This window comes from Pungitius pungitius, chromosome 20 (assembly GCF_949316345.1).
Source record: "Pungitius pungitius chromosome 20, fPunPun2.1, whole genome shotgun sequence".
Taxonomy (NCBI): Eukaryota; Metazoa; Chordata; class Actinopteri; order Perciformes; family Gasterosteidae; genus Pungitius; species Pungitius pungitius.
The window spans coordinates 9,834,694-9,861,738 of NC_084919.1; the positions used below are offsets into that span (position 1 = coordinate 9,834,694).

General features: G+C 45.8%; 5 protein-coding genes across 8 annotated transcripts in view; 2 read left to right on the forward strand and 3 right to left on the reverse strand.

Annotated features, from left to right (window-relative positions):
- Window positions 1–694: 694 nt before the first annotated feature.
- On the reverse strand, window positions 695–5,034 carry sod2 (superoxide dismutase 2, mitochondrial). Of its 2 annotated transcripts, none has more exons than XM_037448985.2 (5): window positions 4,895–5,034; window positions 2,456–2,661; window positions 2,195–2,311; window positions 1,362–1,541; window positions 695–1,286 (listed from the first exon to the last, which is right to left on the reverse strand). In XM_037448985.2, the coding sequence occupies exons 1-5, from the start codon at window positions 4,921–4,923 to the stop codon at window positions 1,141–1,143; spliced, it is 678 nt and encodes a 225-aa protein (XP_037304882.1). In that variant the 5' UTR covers window positions 4,924–5,034; the 3' UTR covers window positions 695–1,140. The 2 variants fall into 2 exon arrangements, with proteins under 2 accessions (XP_037304882.1, XP_037304881.1); XM_037448984.2 differs by lacking the exon at window positions 4,895–5,034 and adding an exon at window positions 3,423–3,570.
- wtap (WT1 associated protein) lies at window positions 4,538–11,593 on the forward strand. Its single transcript, XM_037448982.2, has 8 exons — window positions 4,538–4,600; window positions 5,130–5,167; window positions 5,305–5,360; window positions 5,463–5,521; window positions 5,641–5,771; window positions 7,527–7,705; window positions 10,093–10,247; window positions 10,369–11,593. Exons 2-8 carry the CDS (start codon window positions 5,138–5,140, stop codon window positions 10,998–11,000), a joined length of 1,242 nt encoding a protein of 413 aa, XP_037304879.1. The 5' UTR covers window positions 4,538–4,600; window positions 5,130–5,137; the 3' UTR covers window positions 11,001–11,593.
- A 270-nt stretch (window positions 11,594–11,863) lies between these two features.
- On the forward strand, window positions 11,864–15,437 carry acat2 (acetyl-CoA acetyltransferase 2). The gene is made up of 9 exons (XM_037449514.2): window positions 11,864–12,005; window positions 12,903–13,037; window positions 13,205–13,386; window positions 13,751–13,868; window positions 13,978–14,121; window positions 14,204–14,326; window positions 14,430–14,584; window positions 14,664–14,774; window positions 14,864–15,437. The coding sequence occupies exons 1-9, from the start codon at window positions 11,957–11,959 to the stop codon at window positions 15,032–15,034; spliced, it is 1,188 nt and encodes a 395-aa protein (XP_037305411.2). The 5' UTR covers window positions 11,864–11,956; the 3' UTR covers window positions 15,035–15,437.
- A 70-nt stretch (window positions 15,438–15,507) lies between these two features.
- Window positions 15,508–20,506, reverse strand: tcp1 (t-complex 1). The gene is made up of 12 exons (XM_037449513.2): window positions 20,366–20,506; window positions 19,780–19,865; window positions 19,399–19,527; window positions 18,855–18,952; window positions 18,055–18,165; window positions 17,755–17,936; window positions 17,414–17,540; window positions 17,127–17,302; window positions 16,861–16,984; window positions 16,471–16,663; window positions 16,193–16,356; window positions 15,508–15,890 (listed from the first exon to the last, which is right to left on the reverse strand). Exons 1-12 carry the CDS (start codon window positions 20,436–20,438, stop codon window positions 15,680–15,682), a joined length of 1,674 nt encoding a protein of 557 aa, XP_037305410.1. The 5' UTR covers window positions 20,439–20,506; the 3' UTR covers window positions 15,508–15,679.
- Window positions 20,507–21,987: 1,481 nt separating this feature from the next.
- The window catches only part of LOC119194910 (pleckstrin homology domain-containing family G member 1), a 46,509-nt gene continuing 41,451 nt past the window's right edge, over window positions 21,988–27,045 (reverse strand). For all 3 annotated transcript variants that reach the window (XM_062559531.1, XM_037449393.2, XM_037449392.2), the window contains exons 16-17: window positions 25,177–27,031; window positions 21,988–24,783 (exon numbers count right to left, since the gene is read on the reverse strand). In XM_062559531.1, the coding sequence (XP_062415515.1) occupies window positions 23,804–24,783; window positions 25,177–27,031 (2,835 nt within the window). In that variant the 3' untranslated portion in view covers window positions 21,988–23,803. The remainder of the gene's footprint in view (window positions 24,784–25,176; window positions 27,032–27,045) is intronic.

Consider the following 27,045-nt stretch of genomic DNA (forward strand, 5'->3'; position numbering starts at 1 on the left):
ATGACGCCCCTCAGGGTAAAAGGGGAGATCTGCACTGGCAAACTGGTCAGTCCTAATCACTAACAGGAAGAGCGACATCATTTGGATGAGAGAACATGAACCAGCTGGAAACTATTTGTTCAGTTTAAATCCTACATTCATTTTTTAAGAAACTTACCATTTTTTATAATGACACACAAAAATCAGTTTACTGCTAAATCTCTTTGCAGCCTACTGTAGGATGTCTGGATGAAGTTTACTTTTTGTCAAATCTAGTTGAGCCAGTAGCATAACACACGTTCATTCATCGTTTTGATGCACTCGATATTTCTTCGCAAAGAAAAACGCTTGCATACAACTCAACGAGTTCTCCAGAGCAGCTAGATTAAAACGATTGAGCAAACACCTCCCTCTTCTGGCAGCGCTGCAAGGAGGCACATCATAAACTACCAAAGAGCATCCATGCCGACTGCATCAGCAGGGGAGCGGATTCTCAGGAATTACCATCTTTTGATTGGGATGAAGCCAACTTGGTCGTGCTGGAGAAACAAGACACTGAAAAAGATTTGACAACCAAAATGCACACGATAAAAGCTTAGCATTACAGCCAGGGAGAAGTTTCCACTCTGCTGAGCGCTTCATAGCTTTTCAAAGATGGCTACTGTATCATCCATCACAGCAAGTAGAACTAGAAGAATGAAGCCACAATTACAAGTTTTATATTTTAAATAGATTTTTATTTATGATACATCTAAAGCATGGACGACAATAACATTGTCTGATTTTTAGTGTGACCAAACTCACTGAATAATGCAGTATTTGGTTGAGATTAACAAAAGGCAGCTTTGATGTCATAGGCGGCCAATTTTGTGCGTTTGAAAAGCAGCAGTAGTCGGGAGCACCTGCAAATAAGTCGCTTTAAACTCTGAGCAGGTTTCCAATTTTGCCATGAAGGCCACATTATCTGGCCCAATGTGGGAAATATTTTAAAGTTGACTTAATCAACTTTAATGTAGCCGATCATATGAAAAGTTCAAACTGTCGCAAATCTGAGTGCAAAAACCACCATCACTCATGTGCTCCATGCAACGTAAAACTGAACGTTTGCAACTACTGTTTCACCCGGGGTCAGCATGAAAGGGACTATTTGCAGATCGGGTTTTACTTCTTGGCAGACTGGAGCCGCTCGCTCACATTCTCCCAGTTGACTACATTCCAGATGGCCTTAACGTAGTCCGGCCGCACGTTTTTGTACTGAAGGTAGTAGGCGTGCTCCCACACGTCGATACCGAGGAGCGGGACGAGACCTGTGGGTCGGACACAGGGCAACGATTACTTTGAGGTGAAGAAGGGACCTCTGAAACAAAAAAAGTAAAACTGACCTGTAGTTCCATGCAGGGGATCCTGGTTAGCGCAGGCAGCGATACGAAGCCTTCCGCTCTCCTTGTCGTAGCCCAACCAGCCCCAACCAGAGCCCTGCACGGCCACGGTGGCCGCAGACATCTTCTCCTTCATCTTCTGGAAGGAGCCAAAGTCCCGCTTGATGGCCTCCAGCAGCTCCCCTGCAGAAAGTGACACAGACTGGTTCTACTTCAAGGAAATACTAGGAAGTAAGAATTCAAAAGCATTTCGCGGGACCAATTCAGAATGTCTGTTAAGTTTTTTTTTTTTTTTAAGTTGACATTCTACATCATCTGGAGAGCTGCTGTGTCAGTATAAGGTGTGTGCTGAAAGACGTCTCCACATGTAGGCAGCATCTTTGACCACCAGGAGGCAGTATGACCATAGTGTCGCACAATGAGAGTCACACAGCAGAGCACTTTAGTCAAGTTTCCACCCACTTGGTGAATACAACACAGATAATCAGTGCTACCTTTAACCCTGGTTTAGTCTGCAAAATCCTCATTAACACGTCTTGGCCACCAGCTTTACACTACTGTGTTACATCCCACCTTGGAGTGGCGGTTTATATTTTAAACTGGTGGGGGAGGAAGAACAATATGTTTGCAAGGGGTATGAAACCAAAAACAATGAGCTTAAAATTGAACAGAGTCCTCCCCTGTGCAGATGTAAGCTCAGTCGGCGGTTCACTAGGTGCAGCACTATTAGCAAGCCATTCACATTAGAGTCACATGTGCAGGGCCATATGACCAGTAAACAATGCCGTTAAGGGAAAGATTGGACAAACAGCTGTTCAGCTGTTTAGACGCCTTACCCTTTGGCTCGTCTCCACCGTTTGGGGAGAGGTTTGTCCAGAAAATGGTGTGATTGATGTGGCCTCCACCGTTGAACTTCAGAGCGGGCTGGAGGGCAATCTGAGCGGTCACATCTCCTAAAATAATGCGAGAGATATGTATTAAAGGCAAAGATTACAAAATGATGGCCTGCAATAAAGTTAAAACATCGTACCCCGATGGTCAACATTGAACTCACAACTTGATGTACTGATTAGTTAAGGAGAGTTTGTGTTGTGTACCCTTAGCGAGTGCCTCCTGATATTTCTCCTCCGTAACGTTGAGGTTGTTCACGTATGTGGCATGATGCTTGCTGTGGTGCAGCTGCATTATCTCGGCATTGACGTGGGGCTCCAGGGCGCCGTAGTCGTAGGGGAGGTCAGGCAGCGTGTGCTTCTGCTTGGAGGCAGCTACCTGGCTGATAGTTTGGCTGAGGCCCCCAGCACACCTGGAAAAAAGGAGAAGAGAACAAACTTACCAGTCGACGGCATTTAAAACAAGATTTTTTGTCAGGCTTGCAGTAGCCAGCCTATTAAAAAAAAGGGGAATTGACTGATCTCAGAGGGCAACTCTCTGAAATCCCAAAACTAGAGTGCTAAAGCTAAAAAATAAAAAAGGTGTGATGTTCTGATCGAGATTTAAACTGCTTCAATGAGTTTGGAAAGATTCGACAACACAACGGGACATTTGAGTAAATGGTACATATTTTTTCTTTTAACCTGAATAAAGTGCAAATATTAGGAAGTTAATTTTTGGAGATTCTTAATTTAAGTTGTGCTCCTTTATAGGGAGCAACGACACCAAACAAGACAACAGTGGTACCCGCATAACTAGCTTGAAGTCCCCGGATGATTAGCAGGTGTTGATTGTGGATCGAGGGAAGGTAACGTTAGGTACCTTAATTGACCTGTGAGCTGATGGTACCCGGCTCAGCTCTTTGAGAACGAGTTTACAAATATAACAGCACTCATTTTCAACCCACGACTTAACACGTGCTATGACTACGGGACTATGAAAAAGTTAAACTAAATCCCTCATTTAGTGCGCCACAAACGTGGCTGAGCTGCTAAATGGAGTTAGCACCCCGGCTAGCTAGCTGTTAGCTGCGAATAAACATCTCAAGTTCAGGAACAATCTTCCTCATCGTCCTAATTCCTTGTGCTCGTTGATTAGAAAAAAAGGCCGAGATATATAAATGTTCTGTTTTACCTGCGTACTCGGCCCACTCTGCACAGCATGTTCATAATAGCGCTCACGGGGTAGACAGGACAGAGCAGACACACCAGTAACTGCCCTTGAAAAGTGCGATTTCAACTTGACAGCAAGGCGGACCGCACCATTGTTGTGTTGTTAGGGGGGTGCAAAGGCTTGAGATGAACCTCAATTGCGAAAATTGCAGGCAAACCTCCTTTCCGATATATTGATTGTCTATATATGATACAATGTATGATAGAAATGTGGTATTTCGGAAATAATGTACATCATTAAGTACGCAGACAACTCCCCCAAACCATATGTCTAGTTACACAACTAGTCTCTTCACGTGTGTTATTTATATTTTATTCTGTTTCAGTTTCGGAACCCACAATAGGTGAATGAATTATAAACTGTAAAATCATATTTACAGCCATAATAATCTTAAAATAATTTGTACAATTTAGCACAATTATTGAAACTACCACAAAACTAACAGAATCACGTGAACGCCTCTTCTGCTACAGCGGGGGCAAAGTCAGAGGTCGTCTATTATGAGGCAGATGGATCGCTCAGAATAATTTTCACAGACATAAAGTCAGAGGTATTTACAAATAAGGTGCTAGAAGTAGACAACTTTTCGCTCAGGATCAATTCATTGATTCTTGAAATATACAGTTGGTTTTAGTTTGAAAAGCAATTGCAAAGATGAAAATGAAATGAATGAATGAAAAGCACTAAACTGTTTCGCATATATCACAATCCGAGAATTCATGACGAGGTAAAAATTAAGAGCATGAAAGAAAAAACATGTTCCAATGATTTCAATGTTTGGCTGTAATGATGATACACTTGTTGGTATTGTGGTATTGTTACATTATTGTTGGGTTGAATTTATTAATGGCCTACGATTTTTCCCCTCCCTCCTCACGTTTTAGATCCCCTAAATCGCGTCGGAGTGAGAGCTCTTTGTCTTGCCGTCTCTGGTCGTACTCTGCAGCAACGCGAGTGCAGCAGCAGCTTCGTCCACTGTTCTGCCGTCAGTGACGAAGATGATTGTGATTACGCTGAAGCGAGCCAACTACACATAAAAATTCACTGCTAGTTTTAACACAGTTGCAATTTTTTATCACTCCGCGAAGAATCCGCGAAGCCGAGAGTTTCCAGAAACGTCGAAAGAAAAACGGGCCTGGGTATGTGCTTCTGTGACCGAAGGCCCGAAATCTGCAGCTAGGAGCCCGCTAGTTTCAGGAAAAGGAGCGCAGGGGAGGGAGTCATTTCCTTCACCGCCATTTTGTGATAACAAGGAGCCGAAAAACAGTGCCAAGAATTGCATGCTGCATGCGGCTGAGCGTAAAAGAAAACACTGCCGCCTCACGTTGTGATATTACAGCGTGTATTTTTTGTATCTTTAGCTAGCGAATGCTAAATGTTATTAGCACCGGGGAGTTGTTCTGGTCATCGCCGTCGTCGCCGCGCTGCCTCACCAGCTAACGTGAAGCACGCCAGCTCCCATCGACGGGTCCGGTTAACTTTCACGTTGTCCGCGGGGTTTACTTCCATCATCGGTCGGTGGGACACCGCGTCATTCCCTGCGCGCAGTTACCGCGGACAGCGGGTCACGTTTTAGTGCGCGTGGGCAGCTGGAGATGTTACAGCACAAGAACCCCCCCCCCCCAAGCTGTGATTAATGATCGTGTGTTTAAATCTGCTCCATTCCAGAGTTCACAATGACCAACGAAGAGCCTCTACCGAAGAAGGTGATGCTTTTTCTTTCTTTTCTTTTCTACATGAACTTTGTAGTATATCCATCATGTGTCACGAGCCCCTCTGCGTGGCTGAATATGAGCTCAACGTATTCTTCATTTCACCACTTCTCGTTTTTTCTCCTCTACAGGTTCGCCTCAGTGAGTCTGACATGAAGACCCTGACTAGAGAGGAGTTGTGTACGAGGTAGATGACAGCTCTGCTTTATTATTCTTTGTGGGGGGGGGGGGGGGGATTGATCTATTTAAGTTGAGCCGTTCACGTTCACACTTGTTCTGCTCCTCTCAGGTGGAAACAGCACGAAGCCTACGTCCAGGTCCTGGAGGCTAAATATACAGAGCTGTGTTGTAAGTACTGAAGCGTCCTGCAACAATAGTGTATTCCTCCAGAGCCCGCTCACTTGATTTTCGCTGCTTGTGAAACGGACTTTTCTCCTGACGGACTTTTCCATTCTTCACGGACTCAGCCAACGACGCCACGGTGCTGAAGGAGTCCGAGGAAAAGCTCAAGCAGCAGCAGCAGCAGGAGTCTGCGCGCAGGGAGAACATCTTGGTCATGCGACTTGCCACCAAGGAGCAGGAAATGCAAGAGTGCACAGTACGTATCTACCCTTCCACCTTCTTCATGCCCAGTTATAGCCTTGAGGCCTCACATTTTCTCTCAGTTTTCCAATCGATTCATTTGCCGGCAGAGCTACAATATACACTCACCGGCCACTTTATTAGGTACCCCATGCTAGTAACGGGTTGGACCCCCTTTTGCCTTCAGAACTGCCTCAATTCTTCGTGGCATAGATTCAACAAGGTGCTGGAAGCATTCCTCAGGGAGTTTGGTCCATATTGACATGATGGCATCACACAGTTGCCGCAGATTTGTCGGCTGCACATCCATGATGCGAATCTCCCGTTCCACCACATCCCAAAGATGCTCTATTGGATTGAGATCTGGTGATTGTGGAGGCCATTTGAGTACAGCGAACTCATTGTCATGTTCAAGAAACCAGTCTGAGATGATTCCAGCTTTATGACATGGCGCTTTATCCTGCTGAAAGTAGCCATCAGAAGTTGGGTACATTGTGGTCATAAAGGGATGGACATGGTCAGCAACAATACTCAGGTAGGCTGTGGCGTTGCAACGATGCTCAATTGGTACCAAGGGGCCCAAAGAGTGCCAAGAAAATATTCCCCACACCATGACACCACCACCACCAGCCTGAACCGTTGATACAAGGCAGGATGGATCCATGCTTTCATGTTGTAGACGCCAAATTCTGACCCTACCATCCGAATGTCGCAGCAGAAATCGAGACTCATCAGACCAGGCAACGTTTTTCCAATCTTCTATTGTCCAATTTCGATGAGCTTGTGCAAATTGTAGCCTCAGTTTCCTGTTCTTAGCTGAAAGGAGTGGCACCCGGTGTGGTCTTCTGCTGCTGTAGCCCATCTGCCTCAAAGTTCGACGTACTGTGCGTTCAGAGATGCTCTTATGCCCACCTTGGTTGTAACGGGTGGTTATTTGAGTCACTGTTGCCCTTCTATCAGCTCGAACCAGTCTGGCCATTCTCCTCTGACCTCTGGCATCAACAAGGCATTTCCGCCCACAGAACTGCCGCTCACTGGATGTTTTTTCTTTTTCGGACCATTCTCTGTAAACCCTAGAGATGGTTGTGCGTGAAAATCCCAGTAGATTAGCAGTTTCTGAAATACTCAGACCAGCCCTTCTGGCACCAACAATCATGCCACGTTCAAAGTCACTCAAATCACCTTTCTTCCCCATACTGATGCTCGGTTTGAACTGCAGGAGATTGTCTTGACAATGTCTACATGCCTAAATGCACTGAGTAGCCGCCATGTGATTGGCTGCTTAGAAATTAAGTGTTAACGAGCAGTTGGACAGGTGTACCTAATAAAGTGGCCGGTGAGTGTACATCGTTCTATATCTATCACGATCGCGGCGTGCAGGTGAAAGGTAAATAGAGTTGAGGAGAGCATCTCAAGCTCCCATCAGATTGACAGCTCAGTGGCTGTAAGGAGTCACATGCCATTCTTACAGGGCAGCAGATCAGAACGCGCACTAAGAGGTTAGAAAGGTTTGTTTCCCTCCCAAACATACAGGGGGTGTGGTTAAATTCGTGGCTTTCGGGCATATTGGTAGCTCGCCTCTCGTATAGATGCATCCAATTCGTTCTTTGAAATTAAAGGTCATCGTTGCCGTGAACGCGGCAGATGAGCTGTTGTTTGGGAAAGTAAAAGGAAGTACTAACTCGACAAAAGCTGTTCCTAAAGATTTCAAGTTTCTTTAACGTAGTGTACTACTACTATACTGATGAGTAACACCTGTTTTGTCCCGCAGACCCAGATCCAGTACCTCAAGCAAGTCCAGCAGCCGAGTGCAGCCCAACTGCGGTCATCCATGGTGGACCCGGCCATCAACTTGTTTTTCCTCAAAATGAAGGCTGAACTAGAACAGACTAAAGACAAACTGGAGCAGGCCCAAAATGAACTGAGTGCCTGGAAATTTACACCTGATAGGTAAAGACAATCAAAATAACCCCACTCCCCTCCCAAAAAAAAATCAGTCAAGACTTCCTCATGCCCCCCCCCCCACCCTCACTGCAGGCATGCAGGGACTATGTTGGGGGGGGAAGACTGACAAATGCTGTACTCGCCACGAGGCTCAGACTTTACAGAAAAAGCCAGTCACTGCCAAACCAAACTGTTTTTGTACTCGTGCACTGTGCCAGCTACATATCACGTAACCTAAAAGCGAAAGGACAGTGTGGTCAGGTGACACCTGTGTTTCGGCTCTCTTCCCCCCCCCCTCGCATCCCCTCACCGTCCAAAAGGGCCCGAAGGAGTCCGGACTGTTCCCGAAGAGGTGGTCGCTCACTTCCCGTCACGGATGCGCCCTCCCCTCCCCGCCCCCATCAGCTCAAACCAGACAGTCCACATATTAAATAAGGGATGGGGGGGGGGGCGGCTATGGCCGGAGGTTGAGTCAGGCAGGGAGCATCCCGAGGCCTAAAGCAAAAGCAATCCAACATTTACAGACAATCCGTTTCCATAGAGACGTTTAACTGTGGATTACGCCACGCACGTACCCTGTAGTCAAACCTGGACAGTCTAAAGCCATTTCAGTAACACCAGGAAAGCGCCTAGGAGTAAAGTAAAGTAAAGACTGTGGGCGACGGGTTTGGGTGGGGGGGGGAGCCACTAGAAATGATGTTGAGACTGTGAGCGGAGCCAGGTCCTCGGTCCACAGAGGACGGGGGGGTCCAGACGCCTGTGTCTTTGAACATGGGCCCACCCACGGTAGAGTGTATTTACATGTTTTATTTTGTGACTTGTTTCTTTTGATTGCCATTTCATTTGATCTTTCTCTTGTTCCTCCAAAACAGCCACTTACTGCAGTGTGTGTGTGTGTGTGTGTGAACCAAGACGCATGAGTGACTTTGACTGTTTACACTTGTGTACATATTATCACTTTATGATGAATTAAGCTTTGCTTAATTTCTTTACTATTCATACCGAAACACACTGCTGTAGGTGCACTGAGTCCTGTTTTCAAGTTGTCAATACCAATGTCTTTAACAAGTCATGTTTTGAGTATATATTGTTACTGTATTGTATATTTTCTGTGATTGACCTCACTATCTTTCCCTCAGCCATCCACACATTAGCTCTTTTACCCTTTTTCATCCTCACCTGTGTGGTGCAGGTCTTTGGCCACTGAATTCAGAATGAAACACATGGAACTTGTGATGTGTTTTCCTGTCTTAAAAAAACAACAAAAAGAAAACGATTTACTCACTTAAGTGAGACGGTGAGATTTGAGCTGGCAGTGAGTGCACGACCCATGGAGAGCTCACAGCGTGTCTCCCAAGGCGCCTCGGGGAGATGAGTTGTTATGCTAATTATCAGTTGAGAAGGAATGCAGTTAACTAATTCGCCTTCAGTGCACGCTTATTGGGACAAGTACAACTAGCGAATGGTTTTGACCGGTTGTCTGCGCTGTTACCACTGTGATGACTTCTGGAGATTACGGTTGCTAAGTTACTTGCTGATGCTATTAATATTTCCCTTTGCTCTGGCCAGATGACTTCCTGCAGCATCCATAGATTAAATAGATACAGACAGTTATGGTTTTATATGACATGAATGACGTCTGCTCTCACATTTGGCTTTTTGATGAGTGCGTGTTTAAAGCAGAGCCACAAAGCCAGTTAATGTAAATCTGAAAAGGTGTGCTGACTGTTGGAGAATTACTTTACATGTGGCGAAGTTCACAAAGCAGCGACTTAAGTTAATGGATTTCACTTCTAAAATACTTGCTCCTGTTTTTTTAATTTTATTTTTTAAGTGATGATTACAACCATGCCTGGTTCTGTTATTTAAATTTGAGGGTTTCTTGTAGCGTGTCAATGTAATATTACACTGTTACATTTGTTCGTTCTGCTGTGTGTTCAAACAGTGAATTTGAGAATTGGTTGCTAAAGAATTGCCACTGTTTTTTTAAGCACTGACTTCTTTTCAATATTCAACCAGGTGAATTAAGTTACAGTTTAAGAATGGATGCGTAAGTTCCACAGAAATGATCTAGGAAGCTTGTTGGGCGTTTCAGCCACGATGAGCAACTTAAAGTTTTCATGCATTGTTATAATTTAGCCTTTAATTACGTAGGAGAGAATACGTGAGTTTTTACAGTTAAAAGACATTGTTAAATTTATTTGTACACAACGGGTTTGTCAGTCATTTTTGAACGCATTTGAATATAATATTGGTTTCCGGTTGTGAGTCATTTAGGGCTGGCCAGGTTAGTCTGCTTGCCTTCAGCCATTGGAACCCACTGATGGCGTCACTTTACCTGTTGCGTTTGTCTGCTGGTTCACTGCGTGATGTGAGACTTGTTTCCCTTACAGCCAAACAGGGAAGAAACTGATGGCCAAGTGTCGAATGCTGATTCAGGAAAACCAGGAGCTGGGGCGGCAGATGTCCCAGGGACGCATCGCCCAGCTGGAGGCGGAGTTGGCCCTGCAGAAGAAGTACAGCGAGGAGCTCAAGAGCAGCCAAGACGGTGAGAACCCGAGCGGCACGCCACGCATCCCGGCCATTTTGGCTCCAGCGACTGTTTGTCATAAGTACGTCTCAACCTTCTACCCCCCCTCCCCCCCTCCCCTCTCTCTGTACCTCCACAGAGTTGAATGACTTCATCATCCAGCTGGACGAGGAGGTGGAAGGGATGCAGAGCACCATCCTCGTCCTGCAGCAGCAGCTGAAGGACTCCCGCCAGCAGCTGTCTCAGACTCAGGGGCCGCCGAGCGGCGCGGGGCCCGGCCGGACGTCCGCCGAACCGTCCGGCCAGCCCGAGCAGGCCGGAGCCCCCGCCGCGCCGACGGGCAAAGACTACGGGAGGGTCTCCAACGGGCCGAGCAACGGCAACTCGTCCCAGCGGAGCGAGACCACCACGCCCAGCCTGTACCGCGAGGTCAGCAGCACCGAGGAAGACTTTCCCATGTCCCCAGTGGCGTCCAGCCCCGGCGAGACCAAACTGTCCAACCACTCGGAGGAGGCGTCGGGGAGCCAGGCGGCGGCCAGGAGGGTCGGAGGGCCCGTGGGTTTCGGGAGCCAGCTGAGCGCGGGGTACGAGAGCGTGGACTCTCCGACGGGCAGCGAGACGTCATTGACTCAGCACTCGAACGACACAGACTCCACCGCCGACACCCACGAGGACAAGGTGGCCCCGGTGACCAAGGGCACCAGGACTGCGGGCTCACGGCACACGCAGAACGGCCTGGACTCCGGCACGGGCGACAGTGCTGTTTTGTAATGTACTTTTGACATGTACTGTCTTTTTCTCGTTTTTTTTTTGTGTGTGTTTTTCTTTTTTATACAATATACAAACAAGGCAACAAATGCATAGTTGGTAACAGCGGTGCTGTCCGAGACGGTCCGTTTTCACCCTCCTCCCCTCGCTTATTGTGATGCCTCTGTCACATTTGTGTTGCTAAACAGGGATGTAACAGTTAGAGGGTTAATGTTAGATTTGAAGTGAGTGGATGTATGATTTAAAAACTAGTACGTTTCATTCTGCTGTTTCTTTGAGCATGTCTATGCTGTTCTCGTTTGAGCTCTTGACACTGAAATCAGGCATCTGGTGTTGTAACTCATCGTCAAATTCAGAAGGTATCACTGAATTACAGTAGCTTCGCAGTATTGAAGGTCATTTTTAGATGTTGGCCTGTATTTTTTTTTCTTTTTTTTTTAAATGCAGTTTTAATTTTTCATTGACAAAAAAATTATCTTCAAAAGACTCTGTTGAATTGTGAGTAGTTTATTTGCGATGTTCATATTATTCTGACTTCAGTCCTTTTCATGTACTGACCAAATACCAATAAAGATTTTTTAATACTACAAAGTGAAACCAATTTTTACTACTGATTTAGTATACTAATATGGAAACAAGTTATTTAAAATATTAGGTAATCCGAAGCATCATAGCAAGACTGCTACTTAAATACTTTGTTTATAAAATTACTTGGTTCTAAAAAAAAAAAAATATCAAGATAAATCAAAAGCTCTGAAGCAAAATATATTATATATATAAATAGACATTGTGATGAATTGGAGACCCTTCCCCTCCCAACCTCACAGGGGCGCTGTGGTCCTCCGGCAGTTACACTGGTACGACACCTTACTCCGTGTACACGGGACAGAACTACTGCACGCCAACCAGCACTAGTCAGCTACAGGGAGCAGAGCAGCACTTATCAGCCGTCCATCAAAATGAACCCCGAGCCTGTTGTCATCGTCTCCGCCGCACGGACACCAATAGGTGAGGTTTAACCTCCTTCAGCACCGGACGCGTTCGATTCAGACAGTTTGATTAGTTGCTACGTTGTGGTTCGTCGTCGCGACGGTTCCGTTAACTTTAACTCGCGTGGGAATTAATTCATGAAAATAGCGTTCGTGTTCATTTATTAAGACGAACACGTGAGCTGCTTTTAAGAAGATGTTTTATCCGGGGTTTTTAATTTGGCAGAGTGCACTCAATTACACACTTCGAGGCTTGCAGAGCTCTGATTGGTTCAACCATGTGTCCGGAGTGGTCCGCGGCCAGTGATTGGCTCGCTGTTCATAGAGCCAGAGAGCTGTAGCGTCCTACCATTGGTTGTGTGTGTTGCGCGTCAGAGGGAGTTGGGCGTGTTGCAGTGAGGCGATGTGAGGGTCCTCGCCTCTTTCAGAAGCAGCTTTACTAATATTATTTTGGAACATGTCACCTGTAATCACAGAATCAGCTTTATTTGCCATTTACGTAAGTGCATATCACCTGGGTTGTCTCCTCTGCTGTTTGCACAGAACGTAATGTAATTCAGAATTTGTGGTTATACAAATGCAAAATCCATGCAGAAATTAAATGTATATCACAGAAATATTAACATGTCTTCATCTTTTAGTTAGTTATTGGTGTGTGGTATGATCACTTCAGCTGCCCTGTTAGAAAGGCAAGTGCTTCGTGTAAACCACTGGGCGCTCTGATGGGAGCCGAAGAAGCGGTTCTTGACACACTTTGTCTTTAGCCTACGTGAATGGAAAGTATAGTGTATTTGCTGAAATAATGTCAGCTAATGAATCTGCCAGCTGAGAGGATATCAAGAGGATTCAATATTTGATAAATAATGGATTTCGTTTTTTGAATTAAGTGTAACGTGAGATGTTCCTCTTCTCACAGGTTCCTTGAGCGGCGCCCTGTCCACCGTGCCTCTGCCGGACCTCTGTTCAGTGGTGATCAAGGACGTTCTGAAGCGGGCTGGCGTGAAGCCCGAGGACGTCTCTGAGGTTATCCTGGGACACGTCTTAACAGCAGGTGAAAGCTCAAAGTGTGGCACACGTCCCCTGTTCTGTTTCCACCTGTAATATGTGTTGTGTTAGAGGTCGTCGGAAAGGTTGTGGCTTTTTTTTTTTTTTTGGCAATACCTCATTTTGTCTCGTTGTTCCTCGCCTGTGTATTTTGTCGCTCTTTCTGTCCCGAAGGTCACGGGCAAAACCCGGCACGTCAGGCCAGTGTCGGGGCGGGTATCCCTTACCCCGTGCCTGCTTGGAGCTGCCAGATGGTGTGCGGCTCTGGGCTGAAGGCCGTGTGTCTGGGGGCTCAGTCCATCCAGACCGGAGAGTCCTCTGTGGTGGTGGCGGGGGGCATGGAGAGTATGAGCAAGGTAGGACATTAATAGGTTGATATGTTTTTAAAAGTCAATTATAAATAAACATGTTCACTTATCATATACTATCTGACTTTATGAAAAGATAAGATTACTTATTTTCTTTACTTGCTCTTTTTGTGTTTTGTTGTTTAATATAATTTCTAATGTATTTGCAATAAAAGGATATTTCTCAAATTAAGGGACACTTCTCAGTTAAGAACCAAAATCGGTGTATTCTAAGCTCATTTTTTATCTTGCGCAACATGTTTGTGAATGAAACACAGGAACCGTATCTGGCAATCAGACAAACTGATGGCATTGACCCATCAGCACACAGGGGGAAGTCCACTGTTTATTTTTTTTTCTGGTTCCTCCTCAGGCTCCTCACACGCTGCAAATGAGGGCCGGAGTGAAGATGGGCGACGCCTCCCTGCAGGACTCCATGGTGGCTGACGGCCTGACGGACGCCTTCCATGGCTACCACATGGGCATCACAGGTGTGCATGGCTGAGAAAAAAACTGCATGTACATACCAACAAAAAAAACCCACCTGGTCCTCACATCTTAACGAGTCCTAATAAATCGTCCCTACAATCGTTTCTTCAGCTGAGAATGTGGCGAAGCAGTGGGAAGTCAGTCGGGAGGAGCAGGACCGCTTCGCCGTCCAGTCCCAGAACAAAACGGAGGCCGCACAAGAAGCGGGGCATTTCGATCAAGAGATTGTCCCGGTCGTGGTGTCATCCAGGAAAGGCAAGTGGTCAGTTTTGTCATGGAGACGTTGTCTCGTGTTGTCCTTGGCGTGCAGGTGCTTTGATAAGTGTGTCGTCTTCAGGTCCAGTAGAGGTGAAGGTGGACGAGTTTCCTCGGAAAGGCAGCAACATGGACAGCATGTCCAAGCTCAGGCCCTGCTTCGTTAAGCACAGCAGCGGCACCGTCACCGCCGGCAACTCCTCCGGTTCGACTGGTGTATTTTTTTTGTTAGGAAGATGTAGAAGCTAATCTCAACTCCACTTCTGTATCGGTTAATCGCATCTTTTTTCTTTTTTTTTTAAACGTAGGTATTAATGATGGAGCGGCAGCAACTGTCCTAATGAGCCAATCAGAGGCTGGGAGGCGTGGCCTAAAACCCATGGCTAAAATTGTGTCTTGGGCTCAGGCCGGCCTTGACCCGTCTATCATGGGAACTGGGCCAATACCAGCCATCAGGAAAGCGGTGAGAAAACAGGCAGCAAAATGTAGGAATTGAGAGAAAGAATCTTTGCAATTATTCTGTCATGGTCGTCCTCCGATAGGTTGAAAAGGCCAGCTGGCAGCTGGACCAGGTCGACTTATTCGAGATCAACGAAGCGTTTTCCGCCCAGTCTATTGTTGTGGTTAAGGAGCTCGGCCTGAATTCAGACAAGGTAACTTTTTACTTTTAAAATTGCCATCAAGAGCCGGAGATTTGTGTAAACTCACTCCAGAATCAAACTGCATCACCTGCTCTCCTCAGGTGAATGTGAGCGGGGGGGCCATCGCTCTGGGCCATCCCATCGGTATGTCCGGCTGCAGGGTGCTGGTGACCCTGCTGCACGCGCTCCAGAGGACCGGAGGCCATAAGGGAGTAGCGGCGCTCTGCATCGGAGGAGGGATGGGCATCGCCATGTGTGTGGAGAGGGTTTGAGGAACCTCGACCCAATCTTTAATTTATAAGGGATACTTAACTCATCGTTCAATGTTTACGCTGCGGGACATGATTTAAAATGGTGCACCACGGTTCTTCAATCACATGACCAACGTGATGAGTTGAACTGTTGTGAAAAGCTTACCATTCTCACTGTGAACTTCAATGAACCTTTCCTCAGGTAGTTGTGTAGCATTCTTTATGTACTAACATGTTCAAAAACGGTACTAGAATTATTTTTGCAACCAGGCCCTCTGAAATATGATTGTTCTGACCAACATTCCTCTTATGAATGAAGCAGACAGCAGCTTGGAAACGTATCAAGTGCCAAATGTTTACTTGCTAGCTTTCTCTAACCTAGTGCTTCCTACATGTCTGGCTGTCAATAAAGAATTATAAACCAGTCATGATTTTTTAAATTCCCTCATCAGCACTTGATTTGTAACTAAAGACTCATTCTGAAATCAACGGTCTACAGCGATTGAAGCTTTATTAAGTGTCCAAAAACAAAAACAAATCACTTACAGTTCCTCAGGAAGCAAGGGTGTGGGAGAACAGTAAACAAGCAAAGTGCATGGCCTACACCATGAAGAGCTCCTTATGTATATAAATACAGATGAACATATCAGGACCAATCGCAGCTTCTTAACCCTCCAGAGATCCAGACTGCATTGCTTCCTGGTAGCCGCCACCCTCCTTAGGCTCCGGGAACAGCTTGATCATGTCGTCGATACGCAGGATGGTGATGGCTGCCTCTGTGGCAAACTTGAGACTCTTTGTCTTCACCATGGTGGGCTCGTACACGCCAGCCTGGCGGTTGTCTCGAGGCTTGCCGTTGACCAGGTCCAGACCGATCCTGTAGGACGCAAACATGTCTTAAAGAATGTTCTGCACCAAGCAGCTGATTTAAGTTCAACTTGAAAAGAAAAGTACCATCTTTAATACAATCAGTCGTTTATGAAACCGTTCCAAGATCAAATACTTGTTAGTGCTTCAAACAATTACTTTGTTTGATATAATCTGTTAAAACTTGTTTTCCCAAAATTGTATTAATAAGAGGCTCCTAACAGTTGATTGGAGCAAAACTTAACAGCATCTAGATGGCCAAATATATCCCACAAAAGATGCAGTTCCATGACTGGTGCAGGAAGGACTCACCACTTGAGATTCTTGCGTTCAGGATTAACCTGAGCCTCATTGTGGAACGCCCGAAGCTTGGCCACCAGATCGGTAGAGTCCTGCGCGGCATTTACAGCCAGTGTCTTGGGGATGATGAGGAGAGACCGAGCAAACTCTGCAATAGCCAGCTGCTCCCTGGAACCCTGAGAGGAAATGTTAACAAATAAATCAGCATCAAAAAAAAAAAAAAAGGAACCCATCACCAGATTCCAACAATCGAATAAAAATGAAAAAGTTATCTATAGAATACGTCTCACCATGCTGGTAGCATAATTCTCAAGGTAGATTGACAGCGCTGCCTCCACAGCGCCACCACCTGGTACTACAGACTTGGACTCCAGAACCCTCTTGACCACACAGAGTGCATCGTGCATTGAGCGCTCCATCTCGTCACACATGAAGTCGTTGGCCCCGCGCAAAATGATGGATGCTGATGTGCGCGCTTTGGTGCTGAGCGGATCGAAAGTTGAAACAGAACCACAGTTAACATGCCTGTATGTGCAGATAAGGTACGTCTACCCTCTACATATCAGATATTTACTTAAGTTTATCACTACTGCTGCCAGAACTTAGACGAGGCACCAGTAAATGCTATTAAATATTCTCATAAAATTGTGCAGACATAAAAATATATTTGCAGTTCCTACTTCTTGACAAGAATGAGCTCGTCGTCACAGATGCGCTCTTGCACAACCTCCTCTGCCTGGCCGAGCATAGTAGCCTCAAATGTCTCCTCACCCTCCAGATTGGTCAGAGAGGGGCAGACGGTGGCTGAGAAAGAACAACACACGTTAACGTGATATTTAACCATTCAAATCCCTTGATGTGAGGGTTTGGAAAAAGACATTAAAACATGCACGCAGATTAACTGGTAAGTAACACAGAAGACAATTGGCGCAAACTTCCACCTTACCTCCTGTGGCTTTAGCAATGCGTTTTAGGTCTTTCTTGAGAACCCTTCTCACGGCCATGGCTCCTACATCCACAAAGTACTTCAGACACATGTCATCGATACCACCGGTGGTCAGGATAACAGTGGCGCCTGCTGACAAAATCTTTTGAATCCTCTCCTTGGTGATATCAGATTCCCTGGTGCGACAAAAATGCGTGTGTAAACTATTGATTGAACATCACAGAAATTTTAAATAGGATTATGTTTAATGATGCAATTGTGACAATGCAAAAAAAAGAAGTATGCACCTTTGTCTGATCTGGTCGAGCTTCTCTGGGTCGTTAATAAGGACTTGGACTCCCATCTTCATCTTAGTCTTCTGCAAGCTGAAGTCCAGGCAGGCGATCTTGGCATTGACGACCCGCTTTACCATGCCTTATGAAATAAAAAATAAAGAGCAGAAATATCCTATGAATAATTAACTCCTTAGAGCTTACTTGACAAGATCAAATATTAAAACATTTTGGGCTATTATTGAATTGTCTGGCAAGAAGTTCTGATCAGCTGCAATGCATGAGGCATCACTCAACGCTAACCCGTCGGAAACGTACTAAATTTACACAAGCTTACTAAGAATTAGCAAACATACCTTGTGATCCAACAGTGCAGTTAATTGCATAGCCGTTGACCAAGAAGCTCTCTTTCTGGCTGCGCCCATGCGCTTTCAGCACATTGACAGAGTTGATGGGATATTTTGCTACCCCCTTGCTGTCCACAAACTTCACGGCAAGTGCAGCCTCCACCACCATGTTGGCAAAGAAGTCTGAATCACTGAGGGTTTATGGGTTAAGACACATAAGGGTTTTCTTAAACTGCAGGAATTCTGAAGGGTCAAAGGACTGATTCTAACGACAATTTATAAAATGAGCAGGGGGGAAGAGAAGGATACACTCCAATGATTTTGGAGGACATGGAGGTCTTGGCTGCATTGATCAAGCACTCTTTCCCAAGATCATCTGTTCCGATAGTGAGATTCTCATTAATGTAGCGAACTGCTTCCCTGATTGAAAAAAAGGGGAATTTGCATGTCAAAACATAATGAACAAATCCATTCTGCAGCAAGCTCTATCTAAAAGAATGTCACAGTACACGTGCAAGTACAGAGGAACACTCCCTTCATATGCAACTTGAAAATGCTTTGTTAAACACAATTTAAAAAAGGGGCTAGGATTTTCATATTGTACCAACGTTTCATTAGGGGCGGCAGAAATGTGGCTGCTCAACCCCTTCAGATATCGAAGGGCAGTTTCTATTTCCTGTTAGCATAGCCAAGCATCCATGATGAAGGCAGGTGCATGGTACTATAACAGGATATCCATTGATCACCGGTGGCATTGGATCAAAAGGCTTGGAAGTTACCATGTAAAAGGGCTTTTCACTATTAAAGGGATGGCAAAATGTTAATTTTAATAATATTTCGCTTCAATTAGTTCCCTCCTCGATTTAGATAAAAATGCATAGTCTTGATATATAATGTAAGCTACATTTCCCAATATGCAATGCAGTTTTATTTGGCTCTTGCTAAGTCATGCTTGGCTGCAAGTGCAGACTGTTGACTTTAGATGCAAAATTAATGTTTCACTGTTGAACTGCGGTGACGTATTTTATATGACTAGTGTTTTTATCTGAAATACTCTGAAGAAAGTTTATTCATAAACACATTAAAGCATTATTCAGTATTGTCATTACTTGCAAGCCAGACGATATCCACTGATGACTGAAGTGGGGTGAATCCTCTGCTTCACCAGCTCATCTGCACTCTTGAGCAATTCAGCAGCAAGAATTACCTAAAAGAAAGTCACAGTAAATATTTAATAACTACAGATGGACACAGAGTTCATATTCAACTCACTTTGTTCAAACCAATAACATTTTTAAATACCAATATAAAAAACAAGTGGTTTGTTAGACCCAATAAATAAACAAAAGAAAGGTGGCAATTTCATATTGTACCATCATTTCATTAGGGGCAGCAGAAATGAGGCTGCTCAACCCCTTCAGATACTGACGGACAGTTTATCTTTCCTGTTAGCATAGCCAAGCATCCGTGATAAAAGGCAGGTGCATGGTACTATAACAGGATATCACAGTTCTTTATTTTTTTACAACAAACTGATTGCAGCATCAAGTCTGCAGCAGGAATTATATTTTTCAATTGCACTTAATGCTGCCTGGAATAGCATGAAGAATGCATTACACTATCCCATACTGGAGCAATGATGACCCTACTCACCACAGACGTGGTCCCATCTCCGACCTCCTTGTCCTGCAGGTCAGCCAGTTCACACAAGACCTTGGCGGCTGGGTGCTCCACTTCCAGTAGCTTCAGGATGGTTGCTCCATCGTTGGTAATGGTCACGTCCTGTCATGCAATGCATATGGGAGAGATGAGCAACTCAGGCCACATTATCTAGTTAAAATACAAAGGACCTTTCAGCAGTGCTATTGACACTGCGTGGTAAACACAGGTAGAATTGATCAGATTAATCCAACATGCACAATACTATGGCGGTGATTTATAATGTCATTGATTACAACTGTGTTTACCCTGCAGTGAGATGTAACAGAACTGGTTTGAAAAGTCCCTTTAAATATTGCCGTGTGTGAAACAGACCCCAATGTCGTCGACCAACATCTTGTCAAGGCCAACTGGTCCCAGGGAGCTCTTCACGATGTTGGCGATGGATGATGCGGCCATGACTGCAAAGACAGGAGCGAAGCTGCTACTAACACCTCATGACAACACAATGACCATTTATACAGAGAGCTGGTGCATCATTTAACACTTCTGACGTAATTTGTAAATACATTAATATGAATGGTATGTTTTAACGATTTGTTGAGTGGGGTTCTCAGTAAACCAGAAGCCACACCTTCAGACCATGACAGTAATTTTCTATCCCACTAGCATAGCAATCCATTCATGGCGATGCGAGGGTAAAGTTACTGAAATGGGATTGTGACTAAACTAACGTTGGTAGCTAAAGGTGCGCAATGTTTGAAAAGAACAGGCTCTGATGTAATTTGTGGAATTCCACATAAATCAGAGCATAGGCTTTAAGTTAACATAAAAGTTAGCTAACGTTAGCATTAGCCACACGTGTGGTGCACGCAGTAAAATAATTCCCTCATCTCATCGACTATTAGTGACGCACATGAAGTGCAGGTGAAACGCCAAATCAAAGGACATTATAACTCACCATTTTGAGTGCGAACAGATTCGCCAGTAGTTCTCTGGCCGAGCACATTTAAGGGACCATCTAACATCGACATCTTGGACTGAGACACAACCAAGAAGAAAGGAAGCTCCGCGGTGCACTATGGGTAAACCGGCAATAAGCAGAAGGTTCGAGAAGAAAAAGGATCAAAAGCAGCCTGGAAATCGCCATATACGGGATTTTCATTATTCAAACGATGAAGACATTGAATTTGTAATAATATTTCACTTCAACCAGTTCCATTGTCGATTTAGATGAAAACGTATTGTTACATTATATGTTGTAAACTACATTTCCCAGCATGCCTCCTATATTCTTTTGCCTCCCGCTAGTTCATGGTTAATGGCTGCAAGTGCGCCCTCTCCTGGTGATTACGGATACAAAAGTTATGTTTCACGGTGGAACTGCTGTATTAAGATGACTGGTGTTGATTTTTTGTATGAATTTATTTCTCTTACTTTCTTTGTTTAATTGGATGTAACTCCCTTGATTTAGTTTTTTTTAGTAATTTAGGAACTCATTTTGTACCACCATACAACTTTGACAAAAACTTATATTAGTTAAAATATTGTTTAATCAGGGTTTTTTCAAACTCAGATTTCAATATTTGGATTGGGCTTAAAACATGTATTATTGGTCAGTAAATACTCCTTCTCATGGAGCACATACCTAACTTTTGCTTTTTGTTGTATGGGTATATTTTATATCCATCAAAATGTAATAATCAACCTCAATGGTGTGTTATGTTATCCATGTGATCTATACAATGTAAAGTGATATCCCTGCTGTAATGATTCCAACACGCTATTAAATAAGTGAATAATTAATTATTGCACCCCTCATATTTGCCAGTACTTCTCTGGCCGAGCACATTTTTACAGTGACCTGCAACTTCCTGATGCTAAACTCAGAAAAAACGGAAGTTGTCATGATAGGCCCATAGCGCCATCGAAGTCAGCTGTCACGTGATACAGTCTCTATGGATGGAATTGCTCTGGTATCAAACAGCACCGTCAGAAATCTTAGAGTTCTCTTTGACCAGGATGTCCTTCAACTCTCATAAAGAAGACTTCAAGGACTGCCTTTTTTCATCTACGTAATATATCAAAAATCAGGAACTTCCTGTCTCAAAGTGATGCAGAAAAACTAGTTCATGCATTTGTTACTTCTAGACTGGATTACTGTAATTCTTTGTTATCAGGCTGCTCTTGTAAATCGCTTAAACCTCTCCAGCTGATTCAGAATGCTGCAGCGCGTGTATTAACAAGAACTAAGAAATGGGATCATATAACTCCTGTATTAACTTCTCTGCACTGGCTTCCTGTTAAATCAAGAATAGAATTTAAGGTACTTCTCCTCACCTACAAGGCACTTGCTTGTGAGGCACCGTCTTATCTTAAAGAGCTTGTTACACCGTATTGCCCTACAACATTTCAACTTTGTCATATTTTCAGGCTGCGTTGCTTGTCTTTGATTTCTCACCATTCTCCTTGAATTAAACAGCAATGCATGTTTCTACCTGATTAACAGAAGCTGTGAATGGATACCAACTGCTGCTCTTTACCAAATTTATCAATATCAAATGAACACCACAAGTCCAGAGATGAATTTAATCAGAATTTATTACCTGCAATGCATTGTTTTGTTGAGCGACAACAACTAGGCAGTTAAAAAAAATACAGTACTTAACTTAAACATGACACCACGATAGAGCATACCTATTGCATACAAGAATAACTTTCTAAAATGTACATCTTTACAAAGTGTTTACAAATAAAATGTAAAAAAGACAAAAGTGCAAAAAAAGACTCAATGAAGACAATCCCCACCAGTGAAACAGAGCAAAATATACAATGAAAAATAATCATACTTCATATTCCTAATTCGCTTTTGATGCATATTGCTGGGTATTAACATGATTAGGCCGTGATAAGGTCATATTCAATTTTTTACAGGTTGTGATTTGGAACTTATTGCATGTCAAGCAGTGCGCGATGAAAATATTCACAGTATTTGATTCAAATTTAGTCTGCAACCTTAAATCTGAATAAAACCATATTTTAATAAATAATTTATTTTACAACGTGTCTGTCTTGAATAGGGATGAAGGCCCAAATAACAGCGATGCATTTAAATAAATAGGACAACTTTAGTGTTTTTTAGAGTAAAGGCAGTGTGTGGTGATTTCTGGGAGAGAAAACAATTATCATTGACATTGATAACATTATTAAAGTGATTGAGATCACTGTGACTTTCTTTCTGTGACTGAGGATGCAACATCAGTAGTGTGACAGCTGGAAGTGTCCCAACGTAAACCAAGTAAAGACAATGCATGTGAGAAAAACCCATATAATACATAAAATACAGTACTGTAATGTTTTAACTAACCGTGTTCTCCTTCCTGGTCCCTCGAAAAAACAAAACGTTAAAACATGTGTGATTTGAAAAAAAATTCACTTGTTGAAATGCACATGATGAACGCCTCCAGACCGCGACACGTGAAAACATCTCTGACGTACTGACAGATTCAAAATAGATTTGAAGTCCTATGGTTTATTATAGATTATCTAAACTATAGACTTCTCTTGATTTTAAAGCATGATAACCTATTGATGAGAAAGATGGCAGGTGGAGGGAAAGCCCAAAACCTGAACAGGTCTTATGCCTACGGGTCAAAGTGAAGTTATACTTATCCTGCTGGATATCAACCAACATGTTTTCTTTACAGTTGCATTGTTTCTGTAACAATTATTGCTTAAAAAGCTGTTAAAAGTGACACAAACCCGAGTAGCGAATTTCAAATACAACTTTGTAAAGCTGCTTGTTCAGAGCAATTTGATCACGTAAGCACAATTAAAAACACGAGCCACCACTGCGGCTCACGCCTCCTAAACAGGTTAAGACCAATTAGTGCTGAGAAAGCAGTTAAAATAACCTTAATAGCAAATTAAGAGAAAGAAGTACTTCCGACGTTGTGAGTCAAGATCTGCCAAAGGTCCTCAGATTGTTAAAGCTTCTACTTCGGTTTGTGACGATGGGCACAGGCAAGATTTTATTCCTTACAATTGGTAACAGATATCCTGAACTACTGTTACTGTACAACAGTTTATTGACACAAGCAGAACCAATCAATATGACTCCAATGGCCTCTACAAGAGTTTGAATTCCTTTGACTACTGGAACCCACTCAGTCACGATGAAGCAAATGACTGAGAACATGTTGAGGTGCTGAGGCAACTCACCTGCAGGCTTTTGACTATTGACAGGAACCTATTCACAAACACGGCTGCAATCAAAAGAGCTACGCTGCTGAGGGACGTGATACGTCTGTGGATGGATGCCCCTCAAGGCAAAGCGGCTGTGTCCGTTTTGTTGCTAGATGCTGTGCGTTTATTTGGCTTTTGGTTTGTCACAAAAGACTCAGGCAAAGCTACTGGAGCTCAGACACTGGAACTTCTCCCTCAAAGACTGGACGATTTTGGGTTGGCTCTGCTGCGGCTCGCTCCACAGGTACTTCTCCAGCTGCTCGCGGTCCAGAGACCTCAGCGGGTCGCAGGAGCGCGCCGGCGTGCACGGGAGACTCCGGGAGTGGACGAGACCCCGGTTGGGATCGGAAAGGGCCGCCGACCCGTCCTGCTCGCGCTCGCCTTCGTCCTCGGAGCGGATCTCCACGTAGTCGTCGTCGTCTTCGCCGTCGTCCTTGAAATTGGCCAGGTAGTTCTGGGTGGCGCCGAGTACGCTCAGTGCGGAAGCCCGGTTCAGGACCACCACCTGTTGACCGTCACGCAAGGTGAGCTCGGACTGTCCTTGGGTCGGGCGCTCTGGGAGGCTGCTCTGGCGACCCGCGAGGCCCAGACTGGGGCCCCGAAGTCTGTCCGTGGGCGCGTTGCATCCGGGTCCCGACTGCCTGCCGTCCTGCCGCTTGCTGCCCAGAGAGCCGAGTGACTGCCAGTGACTGGACGGGGAGGACTTTAAGGAGGGGGAGGACGGAGCGTTGAAGGAAGGGCGTCTCTTGATGGAGCTGTACACGTGCTCCTCCTCCTCCTCCTCCTGCTGCTGCTGCTCGCTGGGCGCCGACACGCACGAGCTCCACCTGTGGGCCGGCGGGTTGGTCGGGGACGGCGGCGAGGTCTTGAAGGACGGGATGGAGCAGGCGGAGGCGAGGCGGCGCTGCGGCGTGGAAGACGCTCGGGCGTCCTCCAACTCGCTGGACGAGGACATGAAGCTGACCAGCTCTCCGTTGCTGTAGGTGGAGTGGAGCCACTCCTCCTCCAGGGACGTCTCGGGCATGGACGGAGAAGACAGCAGCCCCGGGTGGGCGTGATGTGGCCCGGTCGGGCCGGGAGGATCCTTGAACGTTACCTGGTCGTAGAGATGCGAGTACTCTGCTATCCTTGCACCTGGGAACACAAAAGGCGTGAGTTTGGATTTTTCTAATATGAATGTAAAAAATAGCACGAGCCTAAAAAGGAAAGAAGGTGTATCATCGGCGTTCAGACACGGAACTAGAATGTTACTAAATGTCATGGCAATAATGCATCTCCAAGCTGTAGGTATTACGCCTCATACGATACCAGACCCAAGCATCACAACTATCCCTTTAGGGTGTCAAGCTTTATATCAAGCTTATCCAATATGTCTTTAGATTTTAAAATGTGCGTAAAACGGGAGCACAGTTCACATTATTACTCTGTTCTGGCAGATGCCTGTGCTCTTTGGTTTTGGGAGGAAGGGTCAGGTTTTTTTCTTAGTCATAACTACCATTCATTCTAGAGCCAAATCATTTGTGTTACCTATGGCAGTGCCCCCTTGTTTCTTTTCTTCCAAGATGGCTGCCAGGTCTTTCTGCTTCTTCTCAGTTCTCGTCCGACCACATGCGTCTCCAGGGTCCATGCTCCTCATGCGCAGCAGCTGGTTGGCTTTCTTGATCTTCTGGCTGTACTGCCGGGCCATCAGGAACACCCGGTTCTTGGATTTTTCAATCAGATCCAAGTCCACGGACTCCCCCAACAGCAGAGAGGAGGAGGCCAGTGGTGATTCCAGACCTGCCAGCTCCCCCGGGAACAACCTGTGAAGGTCCTTGAGGGGAAGGTCCTTTTGAGGGACGTTCCGTGGAGGAAGCTCCACCAGGTCGTCGTCCTCCAGTCGGAAGCTGCCGCTGCTGAGGCGTGCCAGTCTGTTGCGGATGCTCTTCACCGTGCCAGCGGGGGGGTCTGGGGTGACAGGAAGTGGGTGTGTCGTAGGAGCAGGGCTGTGGATTTCTTCTACAGTGGGGCCTTCACTCAAAGGTTCCTGGAGGTTGATGACTGGGATGGTGAATGACGGCATGGAGGTGACAGGTGGGGGTTTAGGCTGATGTGTTGGGGGGCTTTTGGTTTGCGGTCTGGCCGCTTGAGGACTAACTACAGGGGGGCTCTTTGGATGGCGGTCTTTGGCTTTGGCTGTTTTCGCCCTCTTAGGCGACTCGCCGGCACTGACGGGGAAGGCCGCGGGGTGTTTGTCGGCCTTCTTCTCATTGACCTTGATGTAGTTCTCCAGGTCGTTCCAGATCTCGTCGACGTGATCCGACATCTTGTCCCCTTTCTGTGAGCGCCGAGAGAACGTTTCGGAGGCCGACGAGGAGGAATAATCCGGCTCAGAGGGACACGGGACACGATGGAACGGGTCTGGTCCTTCGTCCTCCCCGAAGTGGAGGCTCTCCTCGGAGACAAACGCCGCAATGCTTCCAGTGAGGTCTTGTTCAGAGGCCAGCAGACTGTCTCGTTTCAGGTTATCACATTCATGCATTTCTTTCAACACTGTTGATGGGGGCTCCCTGAAACAGACGGTGTCGTAGATATTCTCCTCTACTATCTGGAGCTCCAACGTCCCAACCGGCCTCCCCTCGTGTGTGACGGACTGACTGCTCACTGAGGAAATGTCTGGTTCGATCGAAGGCTCCGAGACCACAGGAGCCTCTGGAGCAGTTACGGCCCTTGACGTCTGGCCCTGGAGACCCTGTGCATCTGCAGCAGCGTCTTTCTGTGGCAGGCTTTCCTCAGGGTCTCTTCTGACAAGGCCCATGTTCTTAAGGTCCTCATAGCTGATGTTGTCGTACACATTCTCAATATCGTCTATCGTCAGCTGCTCCGCTGAGGATGATCCGGATATGTCATTGCTGGACGACTCGGTGTGAATCACTTCCAAATTGCCGATACCAGCCTGATCGTCGTCAGGACTCTGTCGAGCCTCCGTCGCCTTCTCCCCTGCGCTGCTGGCCCTCCGCAGGACTTGGCCCCCATCGGCCGGAGGGTCAATCTGCACAGTGGGGAGCTGTTCGACGTGCCAGCTGCAGGGCCGAGCCGCCGCGGGCGACGCGGCGGCCCCCGACCTCTCCGAGGGCACCTCTGGTTCTGGTCCGCTCTGCTCCGTTGGGACAAACATCTGATAGATGTCCTCGTCCTCATCCTCCGGCTGCATGGTTCTCTGGCGGGTGGGGAACATGGCTCTGCGAGCGCGATGGTCGGCCCAGATGTTCCTCACGGAGTGGTCGCTCTCTGTGACTACTACGGAGGGAGTGGTGGTGTCTGGAGGCTCCTCCGTTACGCGACGTGTCCTGAGGAGCGGCGGGTGGTGACTTCCTTCCCTCACCAGGGATTCTCTGGCTTTCTGTGGTGAAACGT

Coding starts and splice junctions, on each gene's coding strand:
- sod2 (XM_037448984.2), bottom strand. CDS start 3,457: ATGAACATGCTGTGCAGAGTGGGCCGAGTACGCAG. Junction 2,662..3,422: donor AGAGTGGGCCGAGTACGCAG/GTAAAACAGAAC, acceptor CCTTTTTTCCAG/GTGTGCTGGGGGCCTCAGCC. Junction 1,287..1,361: donor TCCCCTGCATGGAACTACAG/GTCAGTTTTACT, acceptor TCCGACCCACAG/GTCTCGTCCCGCTCCTCGGT.
- wtap (XM_037448982.2), top strand. CDS start 5,138: ATGACCAACGAAGAGCCTCTACCGAAGAAG. Junction 7,706..10,092: donor TGGAAATTTACACCTGATAG/GTAAAGACAATC, acceptor TTTCCCTTACAG/CCAAACAGGGAAGAAACTGA. Junction 10,248..10,368: donor GCTCAAGAGCAGCCAAGACG/GTGAGAACCCGA, acceptor GTACCTCCACAG/AGTTGAATGACTTCATCATC.
- acat2 (XM_037449514.2), top strand. CDS start 11,957: ATGAACCCCGAGCCTGTTGTCATCGTCTCCGCCGCACGGACACCAATA. Junction 13,387..13,750: donor GCATGGAGAGTATGAGCAAG/GTAGGACATTAA, acceptor GTTCCTCCTCAG/GCTCCTCACACGCTGCAAAT. Junction 13,869..13,977: donor CTACCACATGGGCATCACAG/GTGTGCATGGCT, acceptor TCGTTTCTTCAG/CTGAGAATGTGGCGAAGCAG.
- tcp1 (XM_037449513.2), bottom strand. CDS start 20,438: ATGTCGATGTTAGATGGTCCCTTAAATGTGCTCGGCCAGAGAACTACT. Junction 17,303..17,413: donor CTCGACCAGATCAGACAAAG/GTGCATACTTCT, acceptor TTGTCGCACCAG/GGAATCTGATATCACCAAGG. Junction 15,891..16,192: donor GAACGCAAGAATCTCAAGTG/GTGAGTCCTTCC, acceptor TGCGTCCTACAG/GATCGGTCTGGACCTGGTCA.